The sequence below is a fragment of the Bombina bombina genome, chromosome 2 (assembly GCF_027579735.1).
Source record: "Bombina bombina isolate aBomBom1 chromosome 2, aBomBom1.pri, whole genome shotgun sequence".
NCBI classification, from domain to species: Eukaryota; Metazoa; Chordata; class Amphibia; order Anura; family Bombinatoridae; genus Bombina; species Bombina bombina.
The window spans coordinates 351,788,940-351,802,784 of record NC_069500.1 but is presented as its reverse complement, the minus strand read 5'-3'; the positions used below and the strand labels follow the sequence as shown (position 1 = coordinate 351,802,784).

Here is a 13,845-nt window from a genome sequence, read left to right as displayed (position 1 = left end):
AATGGAAGTTCCTGTGCTGAAAAAAAGAACACTTTGTTCTTAATGCTTGTATGGCATGTCTTTGACTGCCGGTAGGCTTGTGGGTGTTTTTTTATGTACAAGGTGTATAATAAAATCTCAAGGTGTTTACTGAAAAGGATAGTAGAATGAAACATTTTCTAGACACCTGCACCTCTGAGATGCAGCCTTACAGGTTCTGGAGTTCATAGTCCATAAGGCATATTGTGATGTTATATGCACATCTCCAGACGCAAACACCGACGCCCTGGTCCAGTCACACAGACAAATCTTTATATTTCTGTAAAAATCTGAGAATAGGAATTTAAATTAACTATCAAATAGAAACTTGTGAAGGCCTTTTGATTTTTGTATTTTCCTGTTTACTATCCTTAAGATGGTACAAATGCCTTTTGTAATTTATAGTATAATATAATACATTTTTTGTCTCTTACAAATGTTTCTTTAATATGCTGTGTAATGGGTGATTAGATTTGATTCTTTCGTGTTAATAGCTACTTTGGTTTTACTTTAAAGCTGTTTCATGCAGAACAGAGATTACAAAGAGCACAACATCAGTTGAAGAATATGCGTCATGCAGCGGCAGATGCCAAACCCGAAGGTTAGTGGGATTTAGTCCAAGAATGTTTGTGTCTTGTAACTAAACACACATATACTACGTCATTTATGTTTGCCTATGTAAAGCTAGTTTACCATGTCTAATATAATTTTATCACAACCAAGTTCACTGCCTAATAATGTTAAAGTTTTATCTCAAGAAAACCTACCACAATCTGTGCCATTTAACAAAAATGTTTGTTGGAACAAATGCAAAAAGTGAATGTTTTTAGGGTCATTATCACATTTCTTCATGGGTTCATTTGGTTACATTATGTTGTAATTGAAATTAAGGCCTCAAGCTGTAAAGTCGCTTAGACTTAACACTGCGAATTGAAATGATTCAGATAGGGAATACAATTTTAAACAACTTTCCAATGTACTTCTATTATCTAATTTGCTTAATTATCTTGGTATTTAAGGAGCAGCAATGCACTACTGAAAGCTAGCTGAATGCATTGGGTGAGCCAATAACATGCTCCTCAGTCTACCTAGGTATTCTTTTTAACAATGGATACATAGAGAGCAACACTAATTAGATAATAGAAGTAAATTGGAAAGTTACATGCTCTATCTGAATGATGAAAGGGGGAAAAAAACAACTCACAGGTGGTGCTATTAAATCATCCTGGTTAGTCATTCAGGGCAGGGCAGGCAGTGTGAACACAGGTGAACATGTTCCCTAGCTGGGAACATTACCTGTGCACCATGTGATAAATGGATACATCGTAAAGAGACAGAGTTAAAATTAATCTTTCATGATTCAGGTAGAGCATGCCATTTTAAAAACTTTCCAATTCACGTCTATTATTGAATAGTGCACAATCTATTGAGCATGTGCAAGAGTTTATATATGTATATGAACCTGTGATTGGCATATCAATGTCACATGATAGAGGACAAGGAAATGAAAGGAAACTTTTTTTTTTTTACATTTTTCTGAAAAGTTTGAAATTCAAAGTTAGTGCAATTGCATTACAGTTTTTATAAAGGATTTATTAAAGGGACACTGTAACCAAAAATTTTCTTTCGTGATTCAGATAGAGCATGAAATTTTAAGCAACTTTCTAATTTACTCCTATTTTCAATTTTTCTTCGTTCTCTTGCTATCATTATTTGAAAAAGAAGACATCTAAGCTTTTTTTTGGTTTCAGTACTCTGGACAGCACTTTTTTTATTGGTGGATGAATTTATCCACCAATCAGCAAGGACAACCCAGGTTGTTCACCAAAAATGGGCCGGCATCTAAACTTACATTCTTGCATTTCAAATAAAGATACCAAGAGAATGAAGAAAATTTGATAATAGGAGTAAATTAGTAAATTGCTTAAAATTTCATGCTCAATCTGAATCACGAAAGAAAAATTTTGGTTACAGTGTCCCTTTAAGGATTTGTTGATTTGCTCCCAAAGGTGCCAAGCTGGATTTACCGCACGGCTATTGGCTAAGCAGTGAAAATGTCACCTCTTAGCAAAAAATGTTGTAGCAGCTAAGAACGGCGATCAATTTGAAACAAATAAAGGAGCTTTCTACATGAAGTATGTTATACTTCATGAATGAAAGTCCCCTTTATTTGTTTCAATAGTAAATCCTAGCGTTTGTACAACGCTAGGATTGACTTTCACTTTAAGAGACTTTATTTACTTCCATTATGAAAGTGTGCACAGTCTTTTTGTATGTGCACTTTCTGAGCCACCAGATCCTACTGAACACTTGCAAAAAAAGTGTATATTCATATGAGTCTGTGATTGGCTGATGGCTGTCATATAATACAGGGAACCAGCACATTTTGCATTGCCTTTTTACTATACACTTGCTGTATTTAATGGCTCTTTAATAACTGTTAAATGATTGCTAACATACAGTTTATCAGTACAGTAAAATAATCACTTGCTTATTATTATGACAATATATACAAGTACTTGTGATACTTCTAAACATTTTACATGATGTATAGTTCTATGTATTTCATTTATACAGGTTTGATACAATGATTTGTAAGTTTGGTCTTGGTGTAATTTATTTCAGGTCTCATGAAAAGACTTGAAGAGGAAATGAAATTTAATTCATATATGGTTTCTGAAAAGCTTCCAAAAGAGGTTGAAAGTAAGAAACAGGCCTTGTATTTCCTGCAGAAAGTTGCTACGGAGCCAGCAATGAGCCAGTCGGATATTACCGAGTTAGAAGCCAAGGTATTCACAAAATACATTTGTACCTGTTTGCTCTGTAACTTATTGCTTTAATATTGACACAGACCCTGAAGCTATTTGGCTGTAACAAATCTGTCTTGATATCTATGTCTAAATATTTGTATTTTTCATGTTTTGTGTGTGCATGTGAATTGCATGATCTTTACCGCCAGTGCTACAGGGGCACAAACGGTTACACTTAATGAAGCAATCTAGTATGTGTTGCATTCTAATACTCAATATATGATTAATAGTACTGATGTATTTACATGATGGTTATGCAGAGTAATTCCAGGAGGCTGCAATGCATCTCACTGATGCTTTAATATCTAGGCTCCCACTTCACTAAATTGTATGCTTGGGCTGAAAACTGTTTATATGCAGGACATGGGTTTGTGATGATATAACAGATATTTTACATAACTCCCAGCATGCACAAGTAGAAGACGTAATAGGAGAGAGAAAAACTGAGGTATCATATGGCACACTTGGGTTGAGAGCCTAAATTAACATAACATATAGGCTAGCACAAAGGGTAATAGTAATTAAAATATAACCTTTATTAATTAAAAAAAATAAAAGAAAGGGAGATTACCTTAAAATAGGGTATAATTGTTTGGATGATAGTCATTTAATAAGTAGTGTTTCTTGCCTCAATCATTTGAGTAGTGTAAGTGATTTACTTGAAAACACCATGTATCTCAATACATTTACTACGTCTTACTGTTAGAGTGATTACATTTTAAGACTTGGGTAGAATAACACTACTATATATCTCATATAAATAAGCTACAATTTATCCCTTAAAAGTGACAGAATATGTCATAGGTTAAATAGGTCAGATTAAAAAAAGATGGTTAGTCCCAGGAAAGCACCACCCTATATTTACCAAATTTTTAAACTGACTTCTCTTGAGAAAAATGGAAAAATATTTCCCAAAAGCTTCAATTAATAACCTAATATATCAAAACTTTTATATGGTCTATTGGAAAATAAGGAGGATACCGGGTACTGAGCAAGTTTTTTTACCCAAATAATGCGGTTTTGAACATAAACATATTATCTAGCACTAATGACATATAACAGTGCATTTAACAAAAATAGCCTCTATTATATCAAAACCACTATTATTCGCTACTATGGTAGTATAAGTACCCCCGGTTTTAGAGTAAACCTATAAGTTTAAAAAAGCGGATGCCAATGAAGGCCAACAGATTATTAACTACCCATAAAGTTTTCTATTAAACAAATATCTCAAAAGAAGCAGTGCGAGCAATGAGCTGGAGGACAGGAAGTGGGTTAGGCGATCAAAAGCTGTTTTTCAAGGATTTTTGAAGCTAGCGGGTGCAATGATACGAGCGGTATATAGGGTCAAGTGGGCAGGTAGTGAGGTGTGAGGAAGACAATAGGGAAGCCACTTCACTCTCCGTGGTTGGGAGGAGGGTACAGAGAGTGGCAGAGGGGGTGACTGGGAGCGAAGTTGGGAGTTTGCAGGCTTGTGTTGGGATGTTGGGGGGGGTGCAGGTGGGTAGAGAAGAGATTTGAAAATGGAGAACAGTTATTTAGGGTTTGATGAGTGAGTGGATATAAGAGAAGAGAAGTAGGTTTGCTTAGCTAGGTGAAGGGCAGAGGTGTAAGAGTGAAGAATGAACTTATTGTGCATGAAATCGGGTTCAGAGCCGGTTTTCCTCCAGGCACGTTCAGCAGTGCGGGAGCATTTTTGCAGGTGGCGTGTTTGCTGGGAGTGAGGATTAGTTTAACTTAAATCTATTTCTAGATATAAGATATAAACATTCTGTGGTGCCACCCAGTGGCTGAATCTATATAGATATTAACTGAGAATACAAATAAACTTTTCTCTTGTAAGATGTATCGAGTCCACGGATTCATCCATTACTTGTGGGATATTCTCCTTCCCAACAGGAAGTGGCAAAGAGAGCACCCACAGCAGAGCTGCCTATATAGCTCCCCCCTTAACTCCACCCCCAGTCATTCTCTTTGCCTACTCTAACTGCTAGGAAATGGTAATGAGTGTGGTGACAAAAATGTTAGTTTTTTATTTTCTCAAGCAAAAGTTTGTTATTTTAAATGGTACCGGTGTGTACTATTTACTCTCTGGCAGAAAAGGGATGAAGATTTCTGCAAGGAGGATTATGATCTTAGCACTTTGAAACTAAGATCCACTGCTGTTCTCACATGGGCTGAAGAGTACAGGAAAAACTTCAGTTGGGGGAACAGTTTGCATGCTAAGCTGCATATAAGGTATGTTCAGGCTATATTTTTCTAGACAGACTGTGTTAATTCTAAAAAAGGCTGGCAATATTCCCATGAGGGAAGGGTAAGCTGTATTTCATTTGATTTACTTTGATTAAAGTCATAGAAGTTTCAGCTTACTTGAAGGGCTTGTTTGTTTGTTACTGGTGACACCATTTTTAAAAAATAAAAATGTTTTTATTTTTCAAAAGGAAAGCATTTTTAAACGTTTTTTTGTAAGGGACTGAGGGGTCATTGTGGCTTGTGTTTGGGTTTTTTAACCCACATAATTAATTAGAAAACACTCAGGTGTTTTCTTTTACTAGGCCTCAAAAAACGAGTAAGGTGGGAGGAGCCTATTTTCGGCCTCAGTTGTGCAGTTTCTTTTTCCTCTGAGTCATCCAACTGCTTCTCCAAGGGTTCCTGCTGTGTTTGAGGGTTGTAAAGGAGGTTTTTCCCCCACAAATCGTTCTGAAGGGCAGGTAGGAGCCACAGCAGAGCTGTGGCAGGGTGCTGAAAGTCTTTTTTACTGGTTTTGATGTTTTTTCAATCCGATTTTGCCATTAAGGGGTTAATTGGTTATTTGCATAGTTGTGCAAAGTTATTAAGGCTGTAGGATGCTAATGTAAAAATTTCATTAAGTTTACTGCTTTTTTACATTGTTTTGCAGAACTTGTGCAGCTTTTTTTCTCTTAAAGGCACAGTACCGTTTTATTTCTAAATGTTTTTTACTTTGATTAAAGTGTTTTCCAAGCTTGCTTGTTGCTTTGCTAGCCTGTTTAACATGTCTGATACCAAGGAAAATCCTTGTTCAATATGTTTGGAAGTCATTGTGGAACCCCCTCTTAGAATGTGTCCCAAATGTACTGATATGTCTATAAATTATAAGGATCATATGTTAGCATTTAAAAATAGAGCTTTACATGATTCTCAGTCAGATGCAAATGAGGATTCGCCTTCTAGCTCTCCACAAGTGTCACAACCAGTAACGCCCGCTCAAGTGACGCCAGGTACCTCTAGTGCGTCAGGTTCATTTACTTTGCATGACATGGCCACAGTTATGAATACAACCCTCACAGAGGTTTTATCCAAACTGCCTGGTTTACAAGGAAAGCGGGATAGTTCTGGGTTAAGGAAAAATACTGAGCTATCTCACGCTTTAGTAGCCGTATCTGATATGACCTCACAATGCTCTGAAGGGGTGAGGGATTTGTAATCTGAGGGAGAGATTTCTGATTCAGGAAAGACGCTTCCTCAGACAGATTCTGATATGACGGCCTTTAAATTTAAACTTGAACACCTCCGTTTATTGCTTAAGGAGGTATTAGCAACTCTGGATGATTGTGACCCTATAGTAGTTCCAGAGAAATTGTGTAAAATGGATAAGTATTTAGAAGTTCTTGTTTACACTGATGTTTTTCCAGTCCCTAAGAGGATTGTAAATATTATTGCTAAGGAGTGGGATAAACCAGGTATTCCGTTCTCTCCCCCTCCTGTTTTTAAGAAAATGTTTCCTATATCTGACACCTTGCGGGACTCATGGCAGACTGTTCCTAAGGTGGAGGGAGCTATTTCTACTCTGTCTAAGCGTACAACTATACCTATTGAGGACAGTTGTGCTTTTAAAGATCCTATGGATAAAAAATTAGAGGGTCTTCTGAAGAAAATATTTGTTCCTCAAGGTTTTTCTCTTCAACCTATTGCTTGCACCGTTCCTGTAACTACTGCAGCTGCTTTCTGGTTTGAGGCTCTAGAAGAGGCTCTTCAGATGGAGACTCCTTTAGAAGAGATTTTGGATAGAATTAAGGCTTTAAGTTGGCTAATTCTTTTATTACAGATGCCGCATTTCAACTGGCTAAATTAGTGGCAAAAAGTTCAAGTCTTGCCATTTTAGCACGCAGGGTGTTATGGCTTAAGTCCTGGTCTGCTGATGTGTCATCTAAAGCTAAGCTTTTGAACATCTCTTTCAAAGGAAAGACCCTTTTCGGGCCTGAACTGAAAGAGATTATTTTAGACATCACTGGAGGGAAGGGTCATGCCCTTCCTCAGGATAAATCAATTAAGACAAGGGCTAAGCAAAATAATTTTCGTTCCTTTCGGAACTTTAAAAGTGGTCCCGTTTCAACTGCCTCTACTTCAAAGCAGGAGGGAAATTTTGCACAATCTAAGTCAGTCTGGAGACCTAACCAGACTTGGAACAAGGGTAAACAGCCCAAGAAGTCTGCTGCTGCCACCAAGACAGCATGAAGGGGTTGCCCCCGATCCAGGACCGGATCTAGTAAGGGGCAGACTCTCTCTCTTTGCTCAGGCTTGGGCAAGAGATGTTCACGATCCCTGGGCTTTAAAAATTGTGTCCCAGGGATATTTTCTGGAATTCAAGGACTCCCTTCCAAGGGGGAGATTTCACTTTTCTCGATTGTCTACAAACCAGACAAAGAGAGAGGCGTTCTTACGCTGTGTAGAAGACCTATATACCATGGGGGTGATCCGCCCAGTCCCAAGAGAGGAGCAGGGGCTAGGATTTTACTCAAACCTGTTTGCAGTTCCCAAAAAAGAGGGAATTTTCAGATCAATCTTGGATCTCAAGATTCTAAACAAGTTCCTCAAAGTTCCATTTTTTAAGATGGAGACCATTCGGACTATTCTTCCTCTGACCCAGGAAGGTCAATATATGACTACCGTGGATTTAAAGGATGCTTATCTACACATCCCTATTCAGAGTTCATCATTAATTTCTCAGATTTGCCTTTCTAAACAGGCATTACCAGTTTGTGGCCCTTCCCTTCGGGTTGGCCACGGCTCCCAGAATTTTCACCAAGGTGCTAGGTTCTTCGTCCATGGGGCATAGCAGTGGGGCATTATCTGGACAACATCTTAATTCAGGCGTCAACTTTCCAGCTGGCCAAATCTCATACGGACACCGTGTTGGCTTTTCTGAGATCTTACGGGTGGAAGGTGAACATAAGGAAGAGTTCTCTCTTCCCTCAAACAAGAGTTTCCTTCTAGGAACTCTGATAGACTCGGTGGAAATGAAAATTTTTCTGACGGAGGTCAGAAAATCGAAGATCTTAACCACTTGCTGAGCTCTTCATTCCATTCCTCGGCCATCAGTGGCTCAGTGTATGGACGTAATCGGTCTCATGGTAGCGGCAATGGACATAGTTCCTTTTGCCCGTCTACATCTCAGACCACTGCAACTAAGCATGCTCAAACAGTGGAATGGGGATTATGCAGATTTTTCTCCTCAACTGCATCTGGACCAGGAGACCAGAGATTCTCTTCTCTGGTGGTTGTCTCAGGACCACCTGTCTCAGGGAATGTGTTTCCACAGGCCAGGGTGGCTCATAGTAACGTCAGATGCCAGCCTGTTAGGCTGGGGTGCAGTCTGGAACTCCCTGAAAGCTCAGGGTTTATGGTCTCGGGAGGAATCGATTCTTCCGATAAACATTCTGGAACTGAGAGCGATTTTCAATACGCTTCAGGCGTGGCCTCAGCTTGCTGCGGCCAAATTCATCAGGTTTCAGTCGGACAACATCACGACTGTAGCTTATATCAATCATCAGGGAGGAACAAGGAGTTCTCTAGCGATGATTAAAGTTACCAAAATAATTTGATGGGCAGAGGATCACTCTTGCCATCTATCAGCGATCCACATACCAGGAGTAGAGAACTGGGAGGCGAATTTCCTGAGTCGTCAGACTTTCCATCCGGGGGAGTGGGAACTTCATCCGGAGGTGTTTGCCCAGCTAATTCAGCTATGGGGCACACCAGATTTAGGATCTGATGGCGTCCCGTCAGAATGCCAAACTTCCTTGTTACGGGTCCAAGTCTCGGGATCCCAAGGCGGTGCTGATAGATGTTCTAGCTGTGCCTTGGTTTTTCAATCTGACATGTATTCCCACCATTTCCTCTCCTCCGACGTCTGGTTGCCAGCTTTGGTGATCCTGATAGCTCCTGCGTGGCCACGCAGGACTTGGTATGCAGACCTAGTGGACATGTCCTCGGTTCCACCGTGGACTCTGCCAATGTTGCGGGACATTCTAATCCGGGGTCCGTTCACGCATACAAATCTAATTTCTCTGCGTCTGACTGCTTGGAAATTGAACGCTCGATTTTATCTAAGCGTGGTTTATCTGAATCAGTCATTGATACCCTGATTCAGGCTAGAAAGCCTGTCACCAGGAAGATCTATCATAAGATTTGGAGCAAATATCTTTATTGGTGTGAATCCAAAGGTTACTCTTGGAGTAAGATTAGGATTCCTAGAGTTTTGTCTTTTCTCCAAGAGGGTTTGGAGAAGGGATTATCAGCTAGTTTTCTAAAGGGACAAATCTCTTTTTTGTCTATTTTACTACACAAACGTCTGGCAGAAGTCCTAGACGTTTGAGCATTTAGTCAGGCTTTGGTCAGAATTAAGCCTGTATTTAAATTGGTTGCTCTGCCTTGGAGCTTAAATTTAGTTCTTAAGGTTCTTCAAGGGGTTCCTTTTGAATCCATGCATTCCATAGATATTAAGCTTTTATCTTGGAAAGTTTTGTTTCTATTAAGAATATCAATCAAGAGATTGTTGTTCCTTCTTTGTGTCCTAATCCTTCATCAAAAAAGGAACGTTTATTGCACAATCTTGATGTGGTTCGTGCTTTAAAATTCTACTTACAAGCAACTAAAGATTTCTGTCGGTCATCTGCATTGTTTGTTGTTTATTCTGGTAAACGGAAAGGTCAAAGGGCTACGGCTACCTCTCTTTCTTTTTGGCTGAGAAGCATCATCCGTTTGGCTTATGAGACTACTGGACAGCAGCCTCCTGAAAGAATTACTGCTCATTCTACTAGAGCTGTGGCTTCCACATGGGCTTTTAAAAATGACGCGTCTGTTGAACAGATTTGTAAGGCGGCGACTTGGTCTTCGCTTCATACTTTTTCCAAATTTTCCAAATTTGATACTTTTGCTTCTTCGGGGGCTATTTTTGGGAGAAAGGTTCTTCAAGCAGTGGTGCCTTCTGTTTAAAGGTCCCTGTCTTGTCCCTCCCTTCATCCGTGTCCTAAAGCTTTGGTATTGGTATCCCACAAGTAATGGATGAATCCGTGGACTCGATACATCTTACAAGAGAAAACATAATTTATGCTTTATAGTACTATTTACTCTCTGGCAGAAAAAGGATGAAGATTTCTTCAAGGAGGATGATGATCTTAGCATTTTGTAACTAAGATCCACTGCTGTTCTCACAAGAGCTGAAGAGTACAGGAAAACTTCAGTTGGGGGAACGGTTTGCAGGCTAAACTGCATTAAGGTATGTTCAGTATATTTTTTTTCTAGACAGACTGTTATTTCTAGAAAAGGCTGGCAATATCCCCATGAGGGAAAGGTAAGCTGTATTCAGTAAAGAGGAATACAAGCTTGCATAAAGGGCTCATTAGTTACTGGTGACACGGATAGGAAAAAAACGTTTTGGTTTTATTGCAAATATAACTTTTTTTGAGGGACTTTTTTTTTTTAAATATTTTATTTTATTGAGGTTTAAATACAAACAGATACTCAAAAAATATACGATGAGCACACAAAGAAAAAAAATACAACCTATGTATGCAGTACAGTTAGAAGGCTATGCGTACATTATATTAAAATAACAGTAATCTTTGGATAAGTAGTATTGCTCGATACAGGTTAAGAGAGAAAATGCGGTGCTCATCATTAATAGTGGATATTATTCTACTTATAAACCCTCTAAAATGAATTAAAGAGGCTACATTTGGACCTCATATGTTGGAGTAATAATACTTATTTATAGAAGGTATCTGGAGATGAATAGGCCACTCATGGACCACATCTTATAAACCTCGTTTTTCATTTTTATAGTACTGTAATGCAATAGGCCACTATTGGACCTGTTTAGGATGATAATTAACATACCAAGTGATAACCACAATGAAGGTAATATTCCCAAATGGAAATAACATGTTGAAGCAAATAATCAGAGACTCTTCTGAAAAGTTATGATAATCAGACCTGCTGAAGAATATGTAGTGATTAGAGCCATCTCTGTGGTAATATGTAAAGAAGAGTGTTAGAGAGGTATTGATTGCGTGGCATGGGCAAGATAAGCCACATAGTTAATCCCCCTGAATTAGGAGGCATATTATATACAGTGGGGGGGGGAGGTGGTGGGTTGAAAACTATTAGTAAATATATATAACGCAGGAGACTGCTGAATTATAGGGTATCGACTGTAGATAAATAGGGCAGCCCTCAAGGGTTTAAGCTGTATGTTGGCAACTAAAGATTTGAAGGTTACTATAGGAGCGTCTTTCAAGTAGTATTAGGCATATAATATAAGGAAAAATAAACATACCCATTCTTTTTGGCAAGCTAAGGAAGCAAAGGGCCTCACAGCAGATTTAAATTTGTGAGATTAAGTATGTGCGGAATGTAGCATAGATAGCATATCTAGAATCTTGCCGCAAAGTACATTATAAACATTGCTTGCACAATTTGGTAGGCGCTGCAGTACAAGGCTATAACTGTAATATTTCCTCTGAGCTGTGCAATAGTGAAGTATAGGCGTCACGCAACCCCGGCCGCAGGCAGTCGCACGCCATGTCTAATAGTTAAACTGAAGCCCAAGGGACATACGTAAGGGTCAGTACTCAACTCCGAAGCTCAGAGATAAATAGGGAGACGATAGTTTAGCTGTACTGCAGCAAGTGTGATGAACCAAATTTTAAGTCAATGACTAGACATACATCCCTAATAGCCCAAATTGTTGTAGCTTATTCGCTATTAATAACCGGTAACATGTAAAAAAATAGATATACCCCACGCATCACTAAAGATGGTGCAAATAAATTAAATAGGAGCTTTAAATAGCAGTTTGTTAGCATAGTATACTGTAATAAAATGTAGATGAATATTCAGATTCAAAAGACACGCCCGCTAGAGCAATATATAGTTAAACACATGTAGTGGATGTTTGAAAAAACATTTTGCCAGCATAACATAATGTAGATTAGAATGAATGGGTACCTAAGGTAATTAGTAAATGAAAAGGAGAATGAACACAGCGTTTATCTTAACTATAACAAAACATGCTAAACAGTTAATTAGTCAAGGTAAGAACTTGGGTAACTGTATTTCCCAGTTTGACTAAGGGGAAAGCACTGAACATACTCCACTCATAAACAAAATGCACAAATAGAGATATAGAGATATCAGACATACATAGTGAGTGATTTATAATAGATCAGTGCAAGAACAATCAAGTCAGATACGTTTTTAACAGTGTCTTTCTGCAGTCTAAAATCAAATCTAACATTCAGTGTAGATAGGCTAGGCCACCAGGAGGTAATAGGAGCAGTGACTCTATCCTACCCCAGCTTTCAGGCTGCTGCGAGTATCGATTATCCGGAGCTTAAATTCCCATAGACAAGTCAGAGTCCCAGGCAAGTGAACAGCCTTTGGATGCAGCGTGGCATTAAATGCAGACACTCCCGGGTTATGAGAGAGCTCATCAGCGTGAGCCCTCCCGGGTATGTCCCACCCATATGTCTGGGTTGATGTGAGTGCCGGTCGGGCCTTATCAATATCGCCACTCCAGGGTCGCAATAAAGTGAGATGACCTTTTTCGGCTTCAGCAGTAACTGCCGCTGCATGAGCCGATGTGATGGCTTCCACAGTCAATAAGGCCAGTGCTCCAGCTTCAAGTGCTACACATGTCTCATTCATCTTAGGGGCCGAGACTCTGTGGGTCCGACCAGCAATCACCTCCAACACGGAATCCAAGCTAGGGCAGTCTAACATAGGCTTCACCGCAGCAGGTTGTAGTGGGTTTAGATCCCGTATTGCTTTTGCACCATCATCCTCAGCGACTGACTGATCTATCCCCATTTCTAAGATGCTGTCACGAGTTGCTGCTGCTATAGGGGTAGAGGCTAACCGCCCGCTGTCGGCTTCCACATGTGGGGCTGTTAACGCGTCTGCACATTGTTTAGTGTCCGTGGCCAAGTCTGTAGCGTCGAAGCAGAAACTTGTATTCGCAGTGACTCGCTCACAGTTGACATTGAAGAGTGCGCTATTCCCAAAAGCCTCATGAAGAGCTTGTGTGAGACTGTGGAAGTGGTTGTGAAGGAGCCGCGCCATCTCTAATTCCCACATGGTCGCGGCCTTCCGCATGGTAGTGTTGCTGTTTTGCTCTCCGGCTCAGTCCAATCTCAGCCAGCCCCCACAACTCCACCAAAGTTATCCAGACATGGTCAAATGCTATTGTAGGTGTTCAGAACACAAATTTTGATAGAGATACCCATAGTTATATCAAAGTTTAGTCAGGAGGTTAACACAGGCACGTCTCTGTCCTTGGATAGCTGGCTCCGCCCCCTTTTTGAGGGACTTTAAGGGGTATTTGTGGCTTGTTTAAGGGTTATTAACCCACATGGCTAGTTTGTGAAACACTCTGTTGTGTTTCTTTTAGGCCCCATAACATCGAGTGAGGTGGGAGGGGCCTATTTTCGTGCCTCAGTTGCGCAGTTTCTTTACCTCAGAAGCTACTTCTCCAGAGGTTCCTACTGTATTTGAGGGCTGTAAAGAGGTTTTTTCCCCACAAATCGTTCCTAAAGGGCAGGTAGGTGCCACAGCAGAGCTGTGGCAAGGTGCTGAACGTTATTTTACCGGTTTTGAAGTTTTTTTCAATCCGGTTTTTACATTAAGGGGTTAATTGTTTATTTGCATAGTGGTGCAAAGTTACTAAGGCTTTATGATGCTACTGTAAAAATTTTGTTTTGGTTACTGCTTTTTTTAC

General features: G+C 39.7%; 1 protein-coding gene across 1 annotated transcript in view; it reads left to right on the top strand.

The window, feature by feature from the left end:
- Positions 1–320: 320 nt before the first annotated feature.
- The window catches only part of IFT81 (intraflagellar transport 81), a 302,650-nt gene continuing 289,125 nt past the window's right edge, over positions 321–13,845 (top strand). Inside the window, exons 1-3 of the mRNA XM_053701734.1 lie at positions 321–397; positions 535–619; positions 2,644–2,807. Coding sequence (XP_053557709.1) covers positions 395–397; positions 535–619; positions 2,644–2,807 — 252 coding nt within the window. The 5' untranslated portion in view covers positions 321–394. The remainder of the gene's footprint in view (positions 398–534; positions 620–2,643; positions 2,808–13,845) is intronic.